This window comes from Schistocerca nitens, chromosome 1 (genome assembly GCF_023898315.1).
Source record: "Schistocerca nitens isolate TAMUIC-IGC-003100 chromosome 1, iqSchNite1.1, whole genome shotgun sequence".
NCBI lineage: Eukaryota > Metazoa > Arthropoda > Insecta > Orthoptera > Acrididae > Schistocerca > Schistocerca nitens.
Window position 1 is genome coordinate 622,691,191 of NC_064614.1, and position 22,848 is coordinate 622,714,038.

General features: G+C 37.0%; 1 protein-coding gene across 3 annotated transcripts in view; it reads right to left on the reverse strand.

Moving 5' to 3' along the window:
- Positions 1-841: 841 nt before the first annotated feature.
- The window catches only part of LOC126257526 (uncharacterized), a 178,103-nt gene continuing 156,096 nt past the window's right edge, over positions 842-22,848 (reverse strand). For all 3 annotated transcript variants that reach the window (XM_049955570.1, XM_049955571.1, XM_049955572.1), the window contains 4 exons: positions 16,279-16,421; positions 5,105-5,309; positions 1,402-1,581; positions 842-1,309 (listed from right to left, as the gene is read on the reverse strand). In XM_049955570.1, the coding sequence (XP_049811527.1) occupies positions 1,236-1,309; positions 1,402-1,581; positions 5,105-5,309; positions 16,279-16,421 (602 nt within the window). In that variant the 3' untranslated portion in view covers positions 842-1,235. The remainder of the gene's footprint in view (positions 1,310-1,401; positions 1,582-5,104; positions 5,310-16,278; positions 16,422-22,848) is intronic.

A 22,848-nucleotide genomic window follows, 5' to 3' on the forward strand; every position in this document is an offset into this window, starting at 1 on the left:
GACAAGAATCTAAGTGAGAGTGTAAAAACTGTAATGTGGGTTTGTGTGTTGACCCTTGTTTTCAAATTTATCACACTGAATTACTTTATTAAGAATCTTTTGAATGATCTTAAATTGCATTTTTATTTATAATACTTGTAAAATCTCCAAATATATTGTTATGTAAAACCTAAATAAGGTAACCTGCACATCAGTTTATTGACGTGAAATGTGCACAGTTCACGGCACACTGCACCCATCAGTGCAGCGTTCAGTGGTGCCACTGCAGCAGAGCAGACGGCCATAACGAAAGGGTTAATGTACCATTTACTTGAATTTGCAATTTTTACCCAAGAAAATCTGTCACTGAAGATTATGATTAGTCAATATTTATCCTGAAGAGAGAAAATTCAAAGTGCCACAGAAGACACATAAAAAAGAAGAAAAAATTAACCTAGTTTAAATCTGTTAGTTCTTTTCTCAGAGAGGAAGAATCTTCATCGCCCCTCGCCTTAGGGCCCTCTCAAAATTAACCTAGTTTAAAATCTGTTGGTTCCTTTCACAGGAGAGGAAGAATGTTCATCACCCCTCACCTTAGGGTCCTCTCAATCTGTTGTCTACGTGACCCAGGTTCCAAAAGCTAGCATAGTTCATTTTTTTACTTTCTTGTGTCTCTATTGTCTGTATGTAGAATTCTGCCTCTTTGAGGTAAGTACTGGCCAGCCATAGTTTTCTTGTAATGATATAATTATCACAAATAAATTTTCCTTCTGATAAAATTGGAATCATTATCAGTTATATTCTAAGTGAAAAGATGGTAATCTGTCCTTTAACTATATTTACTTAAGGAAAACAAACAGGAGATTGTGTATCTCATTTATTACTGCTTTTTAATACACTAACAACAGTACAAGTCCATTACAACCTCTCAATACTGCTGATTCATGAGAGAAAGAAACCACACATAACAAGGTAAAACATTTATTATAACCAAAATCAATTTTAAAATATTAACGCTATACATATGATACAAAACAATATTTTAGTCTTTCAGACGAGCAACATTTTTAAATTCTACATTATAAACAAGAGCAGCAACACTATCATACAAGGTACTTTAACTAGGTACCCTTAGCAACATGTTTCCAAGTGATGCATTCACTATTTATGTAAGCCCATGTAAAATCTTACTTTTTTTTACAGATAGATTCAAATATATGTTCCCTGCGTACAGAAACAGAAAACTGTGTACGAAGTCAGTATTTCTTCCGTGCAAAAACGTCTTTCCCAGATGCCTTTATTTTCTGTTGATAAATCAGGCCTGAATTTGCTGAAACAAGCAATATAACATAGTCTAAGTAAATATATTTTTAAATAAGACACTGTCTTACAATGACTCACTTTTAATAAAACATTTCTTACCAGGTTCTCTCTTATGGCGATTTCCAAACATCATGTTCTGGCGGAATTCAGCTGCTTTCTGTGCTGCTGACTTAGAAACATTTACCACTTTATCATAGGACATGATACCAAATTTTGTTGAAGCACTGCTCTTCAGTGGAATGTAATCAAGAGTAGTTGGTTTCTTGAAGCTCTGAGAATCTGTAATTAGAAAGATGTAGCAAAATTTTGAGTCATATAATGTAATAAGACCTAATTAATGGATTGGGTAAACCAATAAAGCAATTCACTAATGGAAAACAATATGGGCTGGGGAGAGGGGGAGGGGAGACCAACACTAACACACAATAGCCTGTGGGATCATTAACAAGAGCTATGGACGAATAACTTTCCGAGTACTGTTTGTATTAAAAACATATCATATACCATGTGTGTCAGGTTTTAAGACAGTCCAAAAATTTTTTAATTAATCCTTGAACAGCAAGCTTATCTGATCTGACACATTTCAAGGCTGGCAAATGGAATTTCTTGTCCATATCTGTTCACTTAATTTTTTTTCTTTCTTTATATGGTCAACAAAGGAATCAGTTATAACTATCTTATTCATGTAGAAAAATTACTGTATAAAATATTTGGTAGTTAATATATTCATAAAGCATACCCCTGTTTCTGTTTACTGCAGAACACTGACTGCTTAGTTACTTCACATACCCTGATAAATGCAGCCATGCTAAATCATAAATAGGAGAATTTCAGGATCAACTGGATCAATCTTTCCATTGTGCACAGACTACAACAGCTAGATACAGTACTGATGTCAAACAAGAATATCTGAATTGGTCAGTTAGTTCACTAGCACTACTTTTTAAAGTTTCTGTGAGAGTTCGTGGACCGCTTTGTGAGAAGATGATAGTAACACCGCAGTCACTGGCATGCTAAACAGCACGATTTTCTCAGACTTCTCCCAAAGGCATACAGATTATTTTCAATTAAACCCCATACACCACCTGCAACAAATTAAGCCCACTACACCATCTGCAACACTACCCAAGCTAAAGTCTGGACCATTATGTGATCATCCAATAACAGGAGTGCAAAGTTTTTGTTAACCATCATGCCTTTTGTGTTCTTGTGGACACATTTCCATAACAACTTTCATCCCCTAACAAATATTTTTTTTATGTCTAAGCAAGAAGTAAAATACCAATTTTCATAAATTTAGATTTAATTCTTTTTAATGTAATAATTTTTTTTTTTTCAAAATTTCTTTTCCCTACTGCACTACCTCAAGCATCAAATTTCCAGGAACACTGAAACATATTTTTTTGTCTTTTTATTTCTAACTAAGAAGTCAAATACCAGTTGTTATAGATGTTTGGACAACATGGTTATGGATTAACAGCGATTAATATAAATTAACTTGTATTAAGATCACAGTCTTGATCGCATTTTTTATTTATTACTTTTATTTATTACTTAATACTAAGTTATTACAGATGTCACCTTAAAAACTTTTAGTAGTTCTTTAGTAATTATTCATTAAAAAAATCTTTCACCCACTACTTTATCCCCTTAGTGGCTGAATTTCAAAAAATACTGAAACTTTTTTTTATTTTCTGACTGAGAAAATGGTTTTCATAGATAAAGCTTCAAAATTCCGCTAATAGTGACTTACTTTCAAAAAGTCTTTCATCCCATATTTCACCCCACGTAGGAGTGGAATTTCAGACAATTCCTTCTTAAACACTGTCTACAGTATAAGATCCACACCCTCTTCAAACATTAAGTTTCTATCCTTTGCGGTTTGGCCTGGTAGATGATGAGTAAGTGAATCAGTTTGAGCCTATTTCAACCCCTTAGGGCTTGAATTTCCAAAAACAGTGACATGCATATGCTTTATTTCCAACAGAGAACCCAAATACAAATTTTTATATATCTAGCTGCAAAAATGCTTGCACAATTTCCATGAAAACTTTCATCCCCTCTTTCACCTCCCAGGGGTTGAATTTTCCAGAAACAGTGGGATATACGTTTTTTTTTTTTTTTTAAATTTCTGAAAAGTAAAATTTAAATTTTCATACATTTAGCTTTAAAAATGATGACATCAAATACCTACGTTCATATGTAGCTTTAAAAATACTTTGGTAGTTCTTTAATAATGATATATTTACAAAAAAAGCATTCACCACTATTTCACCCTCAAAAAGTCAAATTTTCAAAAATGCTGAAACACATATTTCTTTATTTCTGACCAACAAACCAAATACCAATTTTTAGAGTTCTAAATTTCAAGTTTGTATCCTTAGCAGTTTGAGCTAGGCAATGATGATTCGGTCAGACAGGGCAGGGCAAGGTAAGGCAGGACAATGCTTTATGTATATATGATATGAATAACAGTTATAAAGATGTAGGACATCCTTTTCATAACTGGTGCCCTGGGATTGCCACCACCAAATCTTAAGATATCTGGCTTTTTCATTATACCATCTCATGTCTTGGTGGAAATTTGTTCGTAGCCATGGAACATGGTATCGTTGTGAATCATCAGTCAACCACTAACCCTTACTGCTCATCCCACCCAATGAACCTCATTTTGCTGCTGTTTTTCTGGTAATGTTTCTGTTTTTGTTGTAGGCATATCTTAAATACAACCTTTGGATAATGAACTGGACAATGGATGACCTTTCAGAATAAGGTTTAGAATGCCATTGTTCTCAGTTATGCTTCGCTGAAGTATGTTACGTCTATGATTTTAAGGTTATCATAAAAAGATTCTGTTGAACACAGAGTAAGCTGAACTTACAAGCTTCCTCATATTCCACTTACAGTTGTAAGTTCCCTATTGGAAATGATATTTACATCCATTCTTGCCAAGTTTTGTGTGTGTGTGTGTGTGTGTGTGTGTGTGTGTGTGTGTGTGTGAGAGAGAGAGAGAGAGAGAGAGAGAGAGGGGGGGGGGATGGATGGATGGAGGGAGGGAGGGAGGGAGGGAGAGAGAGAGGTGGGGATGGGTGTGGGGGTGGGGAATAGAGGGGGCAGAATTTGTTTGCCTATGATAGTAGACACTAGACACGACAGTTTCCACATCGACAAATTACGCATAAAAAATTGTTCATACCCAGTAGCTGCATGCTGCACAAATTTTGTTTCAGAGCTTCATTTGAGAGCTAAAAAGTAAGTGGCAGACAGTAGAGTTCTTACACTTTCTGAATAGAAAATATTCGTGGATCTGAAAGCACATGATGGTGTAAGGCCATCAGACAACACCAACATGTACAACTAATACTCCTCAGTGGTTAGAATGGCAGTGAGTTGGTTTCCATTCTAAGAAAATCATATTAATCAGTAGAAAGTCACACCTAAATTAAGATGATGTAAAACAGGGTTGTATGAATGGAGTCACATGTATCAATGAGCCAAAAGCTGAGAAATTCAAAACTATTAATTATGAACTGCTCTTAATTAGCCTCAAAAAATTGCAAATGGAAATGAAAGATAAATAGTATGTGAGACAAGATGAGAAACTTAAGTGAGGAAGGGTGGAATGGAGGGGTAAGGGATGCTGAAACCAGGATAACTACACTACAAAACATAGCCAGTGACAAAGTTCTGTCCCATGGATCGAAAACTTAGCATAAAGTTAATAATGATAACATACTTGTCGTGCATGATCCTTTAGAAAGGAAAAATAAAATGAATAAGTTCACTAACAAACAATCCTTACCTGATGGTTCATCACTCTGTTCGCTGCTGGGAAGTAGAACCTTCTTGCGTTTCTTTTGTATGGAAGTAACATTATTATTAATTCCATTTTCCTCTGTCTTTTCAGAAAGTGTCACTTTCATTGTGGTAGGGGCTTTCTCTGAAAGACGTTCAAGTAATTCATCCGGTAATCTTTTTGTTAAACCATTGCTTATACCAGTGTGATGCTGTAAAGACAATAAACATGGTTTGTTAATTACTTTTCATGATGAAGAAACCACAAGAAAGGTTAGTAACAACAAATTTTAAAGGGAGCAAAGAACCATTTGACCTGACTTGATTACGATACTGCTTTTTCCAGTAACAAACCTGGCCATACAGCATAGTTTCATAGCAACAACTTTTTTTGGGAACAATGTCAGATATAATGTTATTACAACTGCATATTTAAATGGATCATGTGCTTATTATCCAATAAAATCTACTGGTGTCTGCACGGATGGCAAATTCAATCGCTGTTAAGACAAGTGGCAAAGAACACATGTAGTGTTTTGTTATCAAATTGCTGTAAACATCTCTGTTATATAACATATATTGTAGCTGCTCAAATCCAAGATGTTATACACTGATATACTGTTACCTAGGTTCCCCTAAACACTTAATAGAATGAGATCTTTCAGGGTAAAAGAACTGAAATGAAGGCAAAATCTATGCTGTAAACAAAAGCATTTTTCAATCAAATGATTAAGTTTTAACAATATACAGAAGCTGTGATCCTGTACTTCAAGGGTGGGTGGAATTAGCAAGTATTTCACCTATCTGCTTTTCTGAGCGAAGACTGAGCACAACTTGTGTGGCAGTGATGCTGCAACCGTCCCAACAACTGAGCTCTGCTATGCTTCACCAATTTGAAGCGTTTTTACTGTGCTCACAGCTTCTACTCAGATTAGGCACACTGTGAATTAGCCTCTTCATGCTTGAGCAACTGTCAGAATTGTTTTGAAATTCTCTCAGCATTCTTGAAGGACATGTGGCACTGTAGTTTTAAAGTGTTTCTCGTTGTACTAGACCAATGTTCACAGCGGAAGTGTCACAACATACTGCTACCTGGGTTCTCCTAAACACTTACTAGAATGAGATCTTTCAGGGTAAATGAACTGAAATGAAGATAAAATCTAAGCTGTAAACAAAAGCATGTTGTGACATTTCAGTTGTGAACATTGGTGTAGTACAACGAGAAACACTTTAAAACTACAGTGCCACATGTCATTGCAGCAAAGCATACGTGAGTGATGTCCTTCAAGAATGCCGAGAAAATTTCAAAAAAATTCAGACAGTTGCTCAAGCAAATACATGTCAGGTGTATTGACAGATTTTTAAGTTCCTGCTTAAGAGTGATAAGCTTCTTTTATTGCATGCCTTATCTTCACATTCATACATTCCTGTTCAGGAGTTTTATGTAACAAATTTGTGAAATTTGTATCTCGTAGTCATTTCATAATAATAATAATAATAATAATCATGTATTTTGTAGTTTTGCTTTTTTTGCATCTGGGGGAGGGGGAGGGAGCGATCACACATAGGGGTGCCGTGAAAGTTTGAAATGTAAACAAAAGGGTTGAGGGAGACAGAACCAGATATTGGTAGGCAACCCACCAGGCAGTGCTACTGCACTGCAATCGTGCACTGCTCTGTTGCATGTACATCTGGCCACCTGGCTCAACTCCATTCTCCGAGGAAAAAAACTCCCGGGAATGTATTAAGAATCACATTGGGGAAATTTAAGGCACTGCAATTGTTTCAAAATTATGCATGAACTATTTGTCTTTTGAATACAGTTCTCTCATAAGTTTTCTATGACAGTTATGTGACAAATGAGGTAACATATCTTTATTCCACAGTTTATGCTGTATGTTTCACAAATAAAACTGGTGACATGGATTTGTTAGAGACAACCTTGAAGCCAGAAACAGAGATTATGAGGAAAAACCTCTCTAGAATGCCACCATCCATAGTTAGGCAGTACAACTGAGTCATAAAACTATCTGCATAGAAAGGTGTGTCTGGAAATCTTATTGGTTGCAACACTTCAAGAGAACTCATGACATTCTTAGACCTATTGAAAGTTGCGCCAGTAACTCTTAAAGACAACAAATATCTTACAATTCAGTTTGTATTGTTGTATGTGCACATCTAAAAAATAAAAGCAACTCAAAGCCCAATACAGAGATACATTTCCTTAAATTAGTGGATGGCCAGTTTTCTTCTTTAACGAACGCTCCGTTATATAGCAAGTGCCAATTGTACTTCATTGCAAAATGCCATATTCAACATCACTTGTTTTTGGCAAAATTGTATAGCTTTTGCATTATCATCAACACAGAACAGTGTCTCTTTTATCATAGAGGATGAAGTCACAATTCGAGTGTTGTACAAAGCAACATTTCTGAGGCTGAACTTCTACTAGAAACGATGTCCACTTGAGATAAGTTCTGTGCATCACATCTGTGACAAAACATCAGTTTAAGCTAGTATACAATTATAGGGTGACAGTAATATTTTACTCTGCTTTTGCTGTCTGTACATACAGGGTGTTTTGGGGGGGAATAGCAAATATTTTAGGAAGCAGTAGTATAGACTAATTCGAACCACACATTCTAATTTCTACTGGTTACAGAATATATGGCTGTTTGTAGTGGTACATTCCATTCCTTGAATAAAAGGTATCACATCCTTAAATATATAAGTCAGAGAAAAGATCACTGTGACTCAGTAGTCGAGAAGTGGTGAGCACCCCTCTGTTGGGAGGTGTTTTAAATCACACGTGCTGATACCAGAGCTAACGATCCAGTGACTGTACAGAAGAGTGTAGCAGTCAGATGACTCTACCTCCTGAGGTGGAGATAGGAGTTCCATGGAGTGGGCAACGCAGAAGAAAGAGCTCCATGAAATCTAAGAACATGAGATGTCAAAGATAATAAATGTATTGTAATTGTTATTTATCAAGTTGTATATCAGATCTGTTACGTACGTAGTACAGAGGGGATGTATACGAGTTGGTAGCTGTCCTCATTTTCATGTATTGAGTTATAATTTATTTATGTAATGGAGAGAACGTGAAATTAATTTTCAGCACCTTTATCTGCAGCCTGAAGGAGGCGAAGCCGGAGCAAAGTTAGAGGAACAAGGCACACGGTTTCAGGGCACAGACTAGCTGTTCCCTGATTAATAATACTTAACGACAACCGAATATTCAGTAAGCACCATTCATTATATATAAAACAAGTGGTGTTTGGTGCATGAAGTGAAGTATAACAAACCAACATGCAATCCAAGCCAAGCCGAAACACTTCACTTCACATGGTGATCTTACCAGCTGAAAGATAGATAAAATGTAACGAAAAGACCAAACCTCAAGACAATTTTGTAAGAAAGTGCCAAGGAGGAAATGTGTTGCCAAGGGTAACATGAATAAAACAAGATGTTCTATACAATACAGATGCTAAACTGAATCAGAAATGAATAATAAAATTAAATGAAAAAGGAAAAAGAACTCTGTTGGGGAGAAATGGACCAGTATTCAACCAACGACATTATACAATCTACAATCAGTTGTCAATAGATTGCAGCGCACACACAGTCGTCAGCACATTGCCGCCTATACATGGTTCATTGGCAGCACGCAGTCGTCCGCAGATTGCAGACTACACGCGGCACATCGGCAGCATAGAGCCGTGAGCAACTAGCAGTCGATAAGCAGCCCGTCGGTAGCACACAGTATAAAGTTAACGGGGAGCTGTTCTCACGATCAATTAAAAAAGTTGTATGTGTTGTGAGTGATACAATACAACAAGAGTAGAATACAATTAATTTTAAAATTAAAAAATTAATACAGACGATAAGCGTGTTGAGACAATAAATAAAATATTTATTTATGCCTGTCATCACAATAAATGACCCCACATGAGGGGAAATGAATTTAGAAATAATCTGGGAAAAATTCAACAAATTCACTAAGCAGACACCAACTCTTAACGAGGAAAATAATAAGAAGATGCAAAATAAATTCAAAGAGATAGATGGTAAAATACAATCATCCAAAGAGGAAGTACTTAACAGCAATAATACCAGATTTGCTCGATTTGATGAGAAACTTGAGCATACACTAGATCATAAACTAAATGTTTTTAAAAACAAAATTCAACAAGACCTTGGACGTAACACAATTCAAGAACATATTAGGGATATTCATACTGATGTAAAAAAAATTGTGAGAAATTGCAGTAAAGGAGTGTTAGCTTGTAAAGGATCAGATCTCAGATGCGCAAAATCATATTTAATTTTTAAAGCAACAGTGCAAGAATGGAGATTCCGTTCCTTCTCATGATATCTTTATGGGTTTGGAGGAAAAAGTACAGGCCTCAGAACATAACCCAAAGAAATAAAACATTCAGGTGACATTAACAAAAGACAAACGTTTAAGTTCAGAACTCATTTCATGAGATGTGATGTGCACGTACACAATACCAGGAACAGTCACTTGTGGAAGTTGTCTTCCTCAAGGCTTGGTACAGTCCATAGTAACTATAAACACTTGAGCATAAAACTGTTCATTAAATTACCATACTCAGCTTGTACAGTACTACCAAATAAATATAAGAGTGTATTAAAAACTTGGCTAAACTACAATGAATTCAATTCAACTGAAGAATTACTAGAAACTAATCATTAGAATATATGTTGGAATATGTGTCTCTTTGAAGTGATGGAGAAAATTCTTAACTAAGCTAGTTATTTACTGTGTGTGTAACTGGTCACTGGGCGAAACTTGACTCCACTGTAAACTTTGTCAAAGCCAACTGTATGAAACATACCAGAAGGTAAATAAATAAATAAATATTCATTCTTGTAGCCAAAGGAACCTCTTGCAATAAAGCTGGAGAAGCTTGGTTTCAAGAAAGTTTAGGTAAGACAATGCAGTAACACAACAGACACAATCAACTGATTGTCTACCATACCACACCACACATTATTTACACAACAGTGAACTTGAAAATGTGTCTGCATGCAGGCAAATGTGTTTTTGTAGGACCAACTATGTGAGTTACAAGTCATACTGAAATCTTGTTGATACCATCATGAATGACTCTGGCTTCATCATTTTACAGTTAGCCAACGACCAAATTCCAATAGTCTACTGGCCTCTTCTCCTCAATGATATTGAATGCACTGTACATGGTAAGGACAGCAGTCGTACGTACAAAATGTCTGCCATATTCTTGTATGTGGAACAGTGAAATGTGCTTGTTAAAGGACAGCTTTCTACCAACTCAATAATGTCTTCTCCTGCCACACACTGTTCATTTAAATGTTCAGATGAAATATGACTACTGGGACCACACCAGTTTCACTTAGTTTAGTGAAAATGATACTCTGTGACTAGGAAATCCCCTAACGTATTCTCTAAAAGCAGCAGCAGCCTTTTCATTACAAAACCCATACACAAATACTGTACTGGAAATGTGTGCACCATGCTTAAATAATACAGTACAATTGTCCAACAAACACTAATCACAGCTGAAAACATTACATTATGCAAACTCAAGCACAACTACAAAATTTAAACTTTGAAAAGAAAATGAAAATCGATAAACAAACCCATATCTACTGAAGTATCAACATGCCAAATGAAAAATTTTATGTTGCCAATAAAAATTGGATGTGTGTGTTTACAGAATGTTGTATTCGAATTAGTTTATACAGTACCACCTCCTAAGTTATTTACTATTCTTCCCTGAAACAAACAGTTTTTACTCAGTGTCTTACACAATGCTGCTGTACTGGTTAGCAAGAAAAAGGGGATGGGGTTGGGGGTGGGGGTGGGGGGGAGGGGCCTTGTGATGCTCAGTCTACTGCTGAGTTTGATTTATATATTTTAATAAGGAAGTATGAAGGATGGCAGTAACGGTCCACTTCAGTGATAGGAGCTACCTAATTTAGTGCAAAGAATGTTCTGTGTTTCAGCTCCCAATGGAGTTTGCGAAAGAAATTTTAGTACAGCAGGGAATCTTATCTTGGAGAGATGAAACGGATTCAACACAATTTTAAAACAAGCACATATCCTGACAGTCAGTTGTAATTACTATACTAACAGAGAAGAATTTGGAGATAGTTTTCTTGCTGTTAGATTTCTATGTGTAAATTTGTATTAATAAAGCATAGCATGTTATAAAAAAGAAGCTACGTGATGTTTCGTTCTGAGATCAACCGTTATTACGAAGGCTGATTATTAATGAATGTTTCTTCTGAATATTTGCTGTTTTTTGGTTCAAATGGCTCTGAGCACTATGGGACTTAACATCTGAGGTCATCAGTCGCCTAGAACTTAGAACTACTTAAACCTAACTAACCTAAAGACATCACACACATCCATGCCCGAGGCAGGATTCGAACCTGTGACCGTAGCGGTCGCGCTGTTCCAGGCTGAAGCGCCTACAACAGCTCGTCAACACCGGCTGGCCTGCCATTTTTTACTGGAAGATCTTTTTTCTATTATTGGAATTTGTGATTAATTGCTGTAGCAGATATTGTTAACTTAAATATTGTGTTACATTTAGTTTTCTATTTCATATTATCTACATTTACTGTAATTTACTCTATTTTTAAGTTTGTTTGTGACTACAATTAACCTCAAAAAGCTTTATCAGAGGTTTTTCTGTTGCCTCAATAGAAATTTCATGATTATAGGGAATTAGTAATTTTTTAGCTCAACAGATTAAAATTAAGTCATCAGGCTTAGTTTAATGTTATTTGTTCACTGCCCTGAAAAACATTGCACCAATCACAATGCAGCCACACTGTGAGTGATGTTCTTGAACACAGGATGAGTTAGCTGACATTTGTAAGCAGCTGGAAATCGCCCTGGCCACTGTCAAACGACTTGCACTTGCTGTGAATCAATATGCTGGAAGAGCTCCAGAGAGTCATATATCTGTGGTACCAAAGGTATCTCAAGTACTATCCTCTCCTGTCAATCCTATCTCCTCTGCAGGAAGTATGGGATCTGGCATTACTGGTCTGCTTGGCTGCAAGTGACGTGTCAATGGTAGATCTAGCTTCAGGACATTATACAGATTCCCCCATCCAACAAGCTCGAGGTGCTGTCTTCTAGTGAAACTGAAACTGAGCCAGTGGGACTCACTTCACCTGTTTCAGGGAAACTTACTTCGTCCGGTTTCAAGAGGAAGCAAATGCAATAGAACAGGAATCTATTAATCATCGGCAGTTCAAACATAAGGTCAATAATGGTACCTCTAAGGGAAATGGCAGCAAGGAACAGGAAGGAATGCGAGGTGCACTCAGCATGTATGCCTGGGAGCCTCATTCAACATGCTGAAGATGCTATTCCAGCAACCAGTGAGGGAACACGGCACAACCAACTGTGGATTGTGGCACACATTGGAGCAAACAATACCTGTCATCTGGGCTCTGAGGTCTGAGGTCATACTTGGATCATTCCAGTAACTGGCAGAGAAGGTTGAGAAGACCAACCTTGGGCATACAGTTTCAACAAGTCCACAATTTACGGCATTGTCTCCAGAACTGATCGTGGTCTCCTAGTTCTGAGTCATGTGGAAGGAACGAACCAGAGACTTCAAGGGTTCCGTGACAACCAATGCTGCAACTTACTGGACGTGCATCATAGGGTTAAGAATTTCGAGTCCCCCTAAACAAGTCAGGTGTGCACTACACATCAGAGGCTGCTAGTAATGTAGCTGACTGTGTGTGGGGTACACATTACGGTTTTTTAGATTAAGCATCTCGCCATCCACTCCAGATGATGGCTGTAGGAGATGCAGAAGTAAAAGTGTAAGGTCAAAATGAATGCTCCCTACATGTCAGAGCAATAAAATCCTAATAGCTACTGTCAAAGCATTCACAACTAAGTGCCAGAGGGAGCTCCTGAAAAGCAGTGAAGCTCACGTAATACTACATACTAAAACCTGGTTGAAACATGAAATTGACAGCAGTGAGATTGTTGGGGACAATTAAAGTGTTTATTGTAAGAATAGGTTAATGAGAAGTACAAGTACAGGGGGTTTATTTGTTACAGTAACACACTCAAATCCACCGAGACAAATATTGAAGCTGCATGCAAGATTGTCTGGGCAAGTCTCAGTAACAGGAATGGCAATAAAATAGTAATTGCCTCCTTTTATCACCCGCCGTACTCACTAACTGACGTAATCAAAAACTTTTTAGACAAATCTCAGTTCACTTGTACCTAAATTCCCCAATCATCCAGTAATCATCACTAGAGACTTACTCACACACAATCAATTGGGAAAATTACAGTTTTGTTAGTGAAGGTCATGACAAGACGTCCTGTTAAACATTCTTAAATGCCTTCTCAGAAAACTATCTAGAACAGATAGTCCGGAATGCCACACATTATGGAAATATATTAGAACTAATGGCAACGAACAGACCTGACCTCTTAGAGGATGTCCACATCAAAACTCGTTTCAGCAACAGTGAAGTGGCTGAGGCCACAATGATTACCGAAGTACACAAGATAACTAAACAAGTAGAAGGATATGTATGTTCAGTAAACTGGATAAAAAATCAGTAGCATTATATCTCAATGAGAAACTTTAAACTTGCAGCACAGGGTAGGAGCATGCAGAGGAACTGTGGTCAAGTTCAAAATGCACTGGACAGATGTGTACACTGAAAAACAGCTCACAATAGGACACACCCTCCATGGTATAGAGTCACTGTAAAGAAACTTCTAAGGACACTGAGATTACTTCATAATACATGAGAAACAAAGCTTATGCATATAGCTAGAGAGATGAATGAAACATGTTTGGCTGTCAAGAGGGCAACACATGATGTCTTCAATGACTACTGTTGCAGAATATTGTCAAACGATATTTCACAAAATCCAAAGAAATTCTGGTAATTTGTAAAGGCTTTTAGTGGCACCCAAGTTACAGTCTAGTCCCTAGCAAATGAGACAGAAACTGAAATCGAGGGTAGCAAAGCAAAAGCTGAAATGCTAAACTCCATTCTCAAATGTTCCTTTACAAAGGAAAACCCAGGAGAGCTGCCTCAATTTAATACTCGAACAACTGAAAAGATGAATTAAGTGTCAGTGTTGTTGAGAAACAGCTGAAATCGTTAAAATTGTACAAAGCTCCAGGGCTCAATGGAATCCCTGTCATATTCTATACTGAATCTGTGACTGAGTTAGCAACTCTTCTAACTACAATCTACTGTAGATCCCTTGAACAAAAAAAATGTGTACAGCTTAGAACAAGGTTAGTAGAAGTGATCCATAAAACTGCTGTATCCTTGATACTGATTTGTTGTACAATTTCATAACATATTCTGAGGTCAAACATAATGAAATCAATCTAATAGAATGATCTCCAAGCCAATCATATGGATTCCAAAACAATGATCATGCAAAAGCGAACTCATACTTTTCTCACATGATATACTGAAAGCTTTGGATTAAGGCAGTCAGGCAGATGGTATATTTCTCGATTTTCGAAAAGCACTGGATTCAGTATCCCATCTACGCTTATTGTCAAAAGTATGATCATGTGTGGTATCAAGTGAAATTTGTGACTAGATTGAGGATTTCTTGGTAAGTAGGTTGCAACATGTTATCTTGGATGGAGAGTCATTGTCAGACAGAGAAGTAACTTCAGGTGTACCCCAGGGGTATGTATTGGGACCCTTGCTGCTCATGTTGCATATTAATGACCTTAATATTAATAGTAACATCAGGATTTTCGCAGATGATGCAGTTTTCTATAATGAAGCACTATCTGAAAGAAGCTGCATAAATAGTCAGTTAGATCTTGATACGATTTCAAATTGGTGCATGGGTTGGCATCTTGCTTTAAATGTTCAGGAATGTAAAATTGTGCACTCCACAAAACGGAAAAACGTAGTATCCTATGACTATAATATCAATGAGTCACTGTTGGAATCGGACAACTCAAACCAATGAAATGGAATGATCACATAGGCTCAGCTGTGGCTAAAGCAAATGGTCGACTTCAGTTCATTGATAGAATACTGGGGAAGTGCAGTCAATCTACAAAGGAGATTGCTTACAAATCACTCGTGCAACCCATTCTGGAATATTGCTCAAGTGTGTGGGACCCATACAAATAGGACTATCAGGGGATATTAAACGCATACAAATAAGGGCAGTATGAATGGTCACAGGGATATTGAACACACATAGAGAAGGGTAGTACAAATGGTCAAAGGTTTGACTCATGGGAGTGTGTCACAGGCATGCTGAAGAAACTTAACTGACAGATTCTTGAAGATTGAGGTGAACTATCCCAAGAAAGCCTACTTACCAAGTTTCACAAATTGGCTTTAAATAATGATTCTAGAAATATGCTACAACCCCCAGCTTATCACTCACATAGGGATTGTGAGGACAAGATTAGAATAATTACAGCATACACGGGGACATTAAACAATCGTTCTGCCCACGCTCAATGTGTGAATGGAACTGGAAGAAACTTTACTAACTGACACAATGAGAGGTGCCCTCTACCATCCATTTCACAATGGTTTGCAGAGTATAGATGTAGATTATGGACCACAACGATGCCACAATTAAATGTTGTGACATATACGTACAGCATAATCTAAATTGATCATAGTATAGTTCCACTAACATGAGGGAATATCAGGATCAACACCAAGCTTTCAACACTGAGTTACAGTCACAACAGAGTGGTGAACATGCCAGATCTGCTAGTGTCTGTCCTTTCCAGAGTGCCCCTGTTCAATCGCAGCAGGCTCACTTCAAGAATTTGCACAACACGCCTGAATGTAGACATGCTTGATCAAGTATGAGCAAGAAACACCCCAATTTGTAGATATCGAAGATGCACCCCACAAAAATCTCTCAGGATGTGCTCATGTGGGTGTGAGTTGCTTTTGCACGAGTGTGTGGGTTATTGTTGTCTATTTCTGATGAAGGCCTTGTTAGCCAAAAGCTTACTATCTGACAGTCTTTTTGTTGTGCTTATATGCGACTCGACATCTCCGCTATATGGTGATTAGCAACTATCCTTTTCCTAATAATAATAACAACAACAACAAATATATATGCAAATGAAAATTAACAGCTGGAAAAACTGACAACTGACAACTCACATCCTCCTGAGTACCACTGTCCATCTCCTTTGTTTTTGCAATTCGCCCTTCTGTATTGGAAGACTTTTTCTTTGATTTTGTTGTTCGCTCAGAAATTTCCTTTTCTGTTTTAGCTTTCTCTCTAGACAGAGGTTTCTTCTTGTCTGCAACAGAGTGAACTGTGAATTACACATAATGAAAACAAAAGACAAAATCTTTTAGTAAAAGAGCACACTCCAATCAATAGTGCTATACTCCAATTAAAATTACTTTGTGACTGACAGACAGAATTGTTGGGGAGCAGAGCTGCCAGCATGTCATGCACTTATGCAATCGAAAAGTTACGTGTGCACCAAGAAAGGAACAAGTTGCTTACTGACTGACTGTTGCCAACGTCTTTGCGGGTACAGGAGAGGGCACAGGTAGGGGCTGCTGCTTCTGTAGGTACAGTCATGCATTAAGGTGCCATAATCACAATTTACAGGTGAATAACAACACTAAGATGAGTTTCAATAACAGGCATGTTGGAATATAACAATTCATGTAAAAAATTGGAGAAAATTGTAAGAGGTGACCACAACTGAATTTTTGGCAACATGCTATACCACTTAAGGATGCACACCAGTTACATCTGAATCACTTTCACTATCTTCTGTGTAGTCACTAAAACTGCTGTCAGAATGATATGAAATAGTAAGTTGTCCTACATTACTTTCTATGACACTTCCATGCTTTCATTATTACTTCCCTCATATGTCAAGAACAGAATGAAAATCTGATGAAGTTTGGTTTGTAGCATTCTTTATCAATATTTCCACTTCTGCCAGCATCCATTTTTTGTTGTTTCGTGCCACATAACCCTTAAGTTGAAACCATATGAGTTCAAAGGAACTGAAATGGCAGTGATATGAAAGCAGTCTGAGGACTCTACAGCCAATTTCTTTGCAGTTCATCTATAACTCACAGAGGTAAAAGTGGTTTATTCTGGGCCACAAGATCCAGTAATTCAACCTTTCTACAGCTGTGTTGTTGTTGTAGCCAGCTGACAATGTCTTGTTTTCTGCAAGTTACTGTAGATGTCTTATCAAGGATAGTAGAATGATAACTATTACTGAAGCTTTGCTCAAGTTTTGATGATATCGACATGAGATACAGAACAATTCAGTGATTCCAATTCTGTATGCCCTTAGCTGAGACAAATCTTCATTGCAATCTAATACACTGATCAACTACTACAACCAGGGAATAATAATTCATGTAAATTATCAGCTTTTTCCATTCAGGATACAGAAATAAAATAACAAAACAGTTTATTACACTAATAAAAGCACTGTACTACATAATCTGAGAGCTATTAATTTGATGACCGCTTCACTATGAGAACATAGTTTTCTTATAGAAAGTTAACAGTAAGCTTAAATAGAGGTTTAACATGTCTTTGAATTAACAATATTTCTATTAACACACCAATAGTGTGTTTTCATGCTAAAGTGTAAAACAGACAATTTTGTTTCATTTAATCTTACCACAGTACACTGTAACTGTAATGTCAACTTAGAATGCAGATGTGAGAAGTATGATGGTCTCTTTTGTGAGAAGTATTATACGACATCATCATCTTGAACAATTTCCAGCCCCAGGCTGGGTCTGTTGGAACATAAGTCCTGTTTTCTCAGCATCTTTCTGTGTTCACTCAGGTTCAGTCCTCGCCTCTTTTCTCAGAACACTCTTCCACGCCTTTTAGCAGCCATATATCCTTTGGTCTTACCTTGGTTGTTTCTTTCACATCTCCAATTCATGTATCTTCTTGGGAATCCTCTAGTTTTCAATTCTTTTTTTTTCTTTCTTTCTTTGTGGGATGACTTTATTCCAAACCAGGCTCCTAACACTACCTCCCTACCACATTTTAGTGGTCTTTTTCCCATTTATTCCATTCTCCTCTATCGCACTTCCCAAGTCCTTGACAAGTTCCACCTTCTTTTATTCTACTAACTGGTCTATCTTTCTTTCTAGTTGTAAGCAGTATTTCATATTTGTTTTCATTAAACTTCATCCCAAACTGTCTAATGCTTTCTTCCCAAGCATTCAGCTGTTCCTGAATCTCCTCCTTCCTGTTTCTCCAGACCGTCAGGTCATCCACAAACACCACTGCTTTCATCTTATCTTCTCCAGTTTTTTCTGCCACCTTAGTGGCATCTCATGCAAGGCCACAATGAAGAGGACAATGCACTGCCTTGTTTCATACCTGTTTGCTGGAAACAATCTGTCCATTCATTTCCCACTTTCAGTCAAATCAGTCTTCTACAGTACATCTCCTTCACTGTGCTTGTCGTCTCTTTTTCCACTCCCTTCTTTTCTAAAGCCCATTAAATGTCAAGCTACCACATTTTTCACTAAGAGCTCTTCAAGTTAAGTGCTGTAGGCTTTTTTTAATTTTCAAAACATCATAATAACTGTAACCACAGAAGGAAAGATATAACATCAGACTATAAGATTTAAGTTTTTAACCAAATAGTTTATTTACAATTGTGTAATAAAGATTGTGAATCTGACATTTTTTCAACATCTTTGTACAGAAACTAAAACTTTATCAAGGACTAACCTCAGCAGCAAATATACCTTGACCTTATTAGCATAAAAATAGATTTATAGTAGCGAAATGTGAAAACCAATGTGTACTGGGCACTCCTTCCCCATGTGGCCAGCACCACCTGGCCCCCTTCAAAACCCTGCAGGCACAACCACATCACCTGACAAAATGGCCTGTGCTCGCAGAACAGGCGACACAGCAAGAATATGGAGCCCAAGAAACAGCCGCAATTGGCTGACAATCAATCCTTACCACTAGATTCATTGAAACTTGCTTGAGTCAAAAGATTATTTTAATTGGAGTACAACAGCTAAGGAAATTTTTTAATTACACAGCAACAAGTTCTCAGCTTAGGAATATATTTTAATATTTCAACAATTTATTTTGAAATTACACACATCAGAAAATGTTTATTAATATCTATTTCAATACCAGTGACATTACTAAGAGAAGAAGTCATACAGTTTGGGTATACAAATGTCACCCATGACCCAAGAGTCACACAACATAAATCAAAAGCAACAACAGAAATTCAGAGTGAAGATTCAAAAGTCAGAGTACTATTATTTTTAACTCCTACTCTCCATGCTGACAGTATCTCTGTGCTAAGTTTCTTCTTAAAAGGAATGAATATGAAACCAACAAACAGAAATTGATTGCCTCAGACCTAACTATACAGTGCTTAACTGGACACTCCTGGATCACAGAACCATAGTCTTTTCCATTTGATGTACAGATTCACTGTTGTTGCAGATAGTCTGCTTCTAAAACCAACATATCAGTGACAGTGTATTGTGCAAATATATTCTATAATATTTGATTTTACACTGATTATACCGTATTGGTTTACCTGTAACTGCATATGTTCCGTCGAAAGAGAGGGAGGGAGGGGGAGAGGGGCGAGAGGGGCGAGAGGGGCTAGAGGGGGGAGAGGGGGGAGAGGGGGAGAGAATGTGCACGCACGCGCGCTTACCTGCTTGTGCGCATTCTAACACTAATTTTCTGCACTCGCATGCTCATGCACATTTTAACACTAATTTTCTATCAATACCTGTATATTTTATGTAAGTATGATCTGGCTGTATGGTGTAAGCTATCAGCCAAAAAAGCCACTACTCCTACCAAGTGCTTCTCATGGTCCATAATCAGAGTAAATTCTACAAGTGACAATGGTTTCCTATCTTTTATTTTAAATATGTTGCACACATTGAAGTTCTGAAAGCTGGTAATTTTGGGCTGTGATATCAAGCCCATTGTTTTCCTTTGCAGTATTCACATGGGTAGCTGAGTTGGGACAGACCAAGACAATGACATCAATTATATTTAATACTGCCTGCACAAGTGGGCAGAGCCAAGTTTGGACTTCTGTAGTAAAAATTTCACATATTTCTTATGAAAGTTTTCACTGCTAATATCTGTCAACTGTATATCACTGTACCCCTCAAGCCACACCTCTTGAACAACGGGAAAAGTGTTTTCACCATCCTCCCTTTAAATAAAAAGAATGAGAAAGGAAAAACGAGAATGAAGAAATTGTCTAAACATATCAATGACCAAAAAAATTACAAGTTTTATCAATATTTTATGATATCTTAAACATGGGGTTCACAGCTTAAAATTATTAAGTGACATACTTTTTCTTTTATTGGCCTGTGATTATTAGTTTGGAGAGATTTACAAAAATCAGCCAACTAGTTGCAAATAAAGGTTTATTGGAACTGCTTATCCAGGCTTCGGCAATTTTAAAACTGTCTTTTTCAGAAGGTATAATGGACCTGGTTACAACATAAGCCAACAGAGTATATTGAATAAAACCAAATGGCTCATGTTATACGAGACATTCATCTTCTGAACACAAATAACTACAAGCCATGACTTAAGACTGCAGCAACATAGTATTTCAGGTGTGTTCTTTAAATGCATAGCATAGTGGCCCATTAACATAAGACTCTAGTCAATGTTAAAGCTGAATACATGCATTAAAACAAAATGAAAGCCCTACATTAAACAGTGTGCACACAACAAATAGCAAAAATCAGCTGTAATTATTAGACAAAACTCCATCACACCCAGTGATTTTTCTCTCTACCACCATTTTCAGGTGATCACTATGTGCGAAAGGTAGGAAGATCAGGATTAGAAATGGAGAACATGCACAGAGTTCAGATTGTGGAAGATAATCGGCCATGCTCTTAACAAAGGAACCATTCCAGCATTTGCATTACGTTACTTAGGGAAACCATTGAAATGCAAACTCTAAAATGCCCAATGACAATTTGAACAGTTGTCTTTCTGAACACACACAATTTAGTTACACTGGTCTGTGGCAATGGGGAAGTAAAATGCCATACCTTCTTATACCTTTTTATTTTTCTTTCAGTTGAAAGTACAATCAAACTGGAGAGAGTTTAGATGTAGTTTCAGAGAATAACCCTAAAAACTTAGAATAAAAATCAGGTGACCAAGGACAAGTCCACCGAAACACAGTTCTACTTGCCATGGTTTCATAAATTTTAATTTCAGAAAGTGGGAATAGTGTTGAACCTCAACATGCAATTATATACAACTATGGTACTACAAGCTTCCAGAACCATGGAACCAAAATTGATAAACAAACACTGACTGTCTTAGTCACAGGAACAGTTATAAATGTATTTGTACTTTTGTCACTTGCCATGCTTCATCTGCAAGTGGGAAACAACTTCATAAAATGACAAAGGCTTTTATTACAGTCCTTCCACATTAACTTATTTATGGAATATTCTACACTTCTGGTTTCAAATACAAATGTACATTACAGTTAACTGCACGATTTAGATGAGAATTAATTGGCAACTTGTTTTTATACTGTGTGGTGTGAGTTATTGTAAGACTGTACCAAAAGATTGTATATTCTAAATGATTTCTGTCAAGGAAAAAGTTACAATATAATTGGAGTTTCTGTTTGTTGATAATTAAACTCGTACAGGAATCTAAAAGTACAGTTTATGGCTATGCTGAACATGGGTGGAAACCTGTCAGCTCACTGTCATGACAATAACTCACATTTACCTCTGAAAGAAGGTAGATAAAAGTATCATTCCTAATTCAAATTATTTTTCTCAATTTTATCAAAGCTTCATTTGCAGTAATGCATAGTGAAGGGGAAATAGCAGGTGATTATAGTTTTCAAAACAACACTTGTAAACCACACAAAATTGCTTGACAAATAGTACCATTTCCAACAACCGTGACCAATTAGGGAAAGGTGCACAGTTCACCACTGATCTTTTAACCAAATACCCTCTTCAAACTGACTAAAAAATGTTCCAAGAATTAAAAAATCAGTGTTGAAAGTACACCATATATTAAGACAAACAATAACTTCATAAACTGATGTGACTGACTTCTCTTATCTGTTTTGAAGTATTAAAAACAGAACCCCCCCCCCCCCTTTCCTTCAACCTCCTGGCCCAGTGTGCAATAGTGGCATGAGCTGTCTCACAATGGGACTGTGCCTACTCCTCATCACTGATTTTGCCTAAATTTTTGGTAGATGCAGGGCTTGGTCTGAAATGGAAGCGACACAATTGGGAGCTTCATATATCTGAGCTTTCAGGAAAAACAGTATTTTTTAGGCAGACCTCGCAAGGCATGTACTATTTATGCAATTGTAGTTTCCAGGCAATGGTTGTTGCAGTGGAAACAGCGCAGAACGGTAATCGGAGGCGCGTGTGATCGAGTCCTTTGATGTAAATGTTTTTATTTACAATTTTTGAATTACTTACATTGTAAATTAACTGAAATGATGATCAATATATTATGTTTATTAAGGTTTCCATAACACAGAAAGGAAATTTTGAGAAATCACTGCATCAAAATACATTCCATTGAATATCACCAGGTACCCACTCCAACATTTGCCGAAATGATGTGATACGCATGATTTGTTGTCAAACTTTATGACGAGAGAGAACTTTTACAAACGAAAACAAAATCAATTTTTACTTAGAACTTCAAAA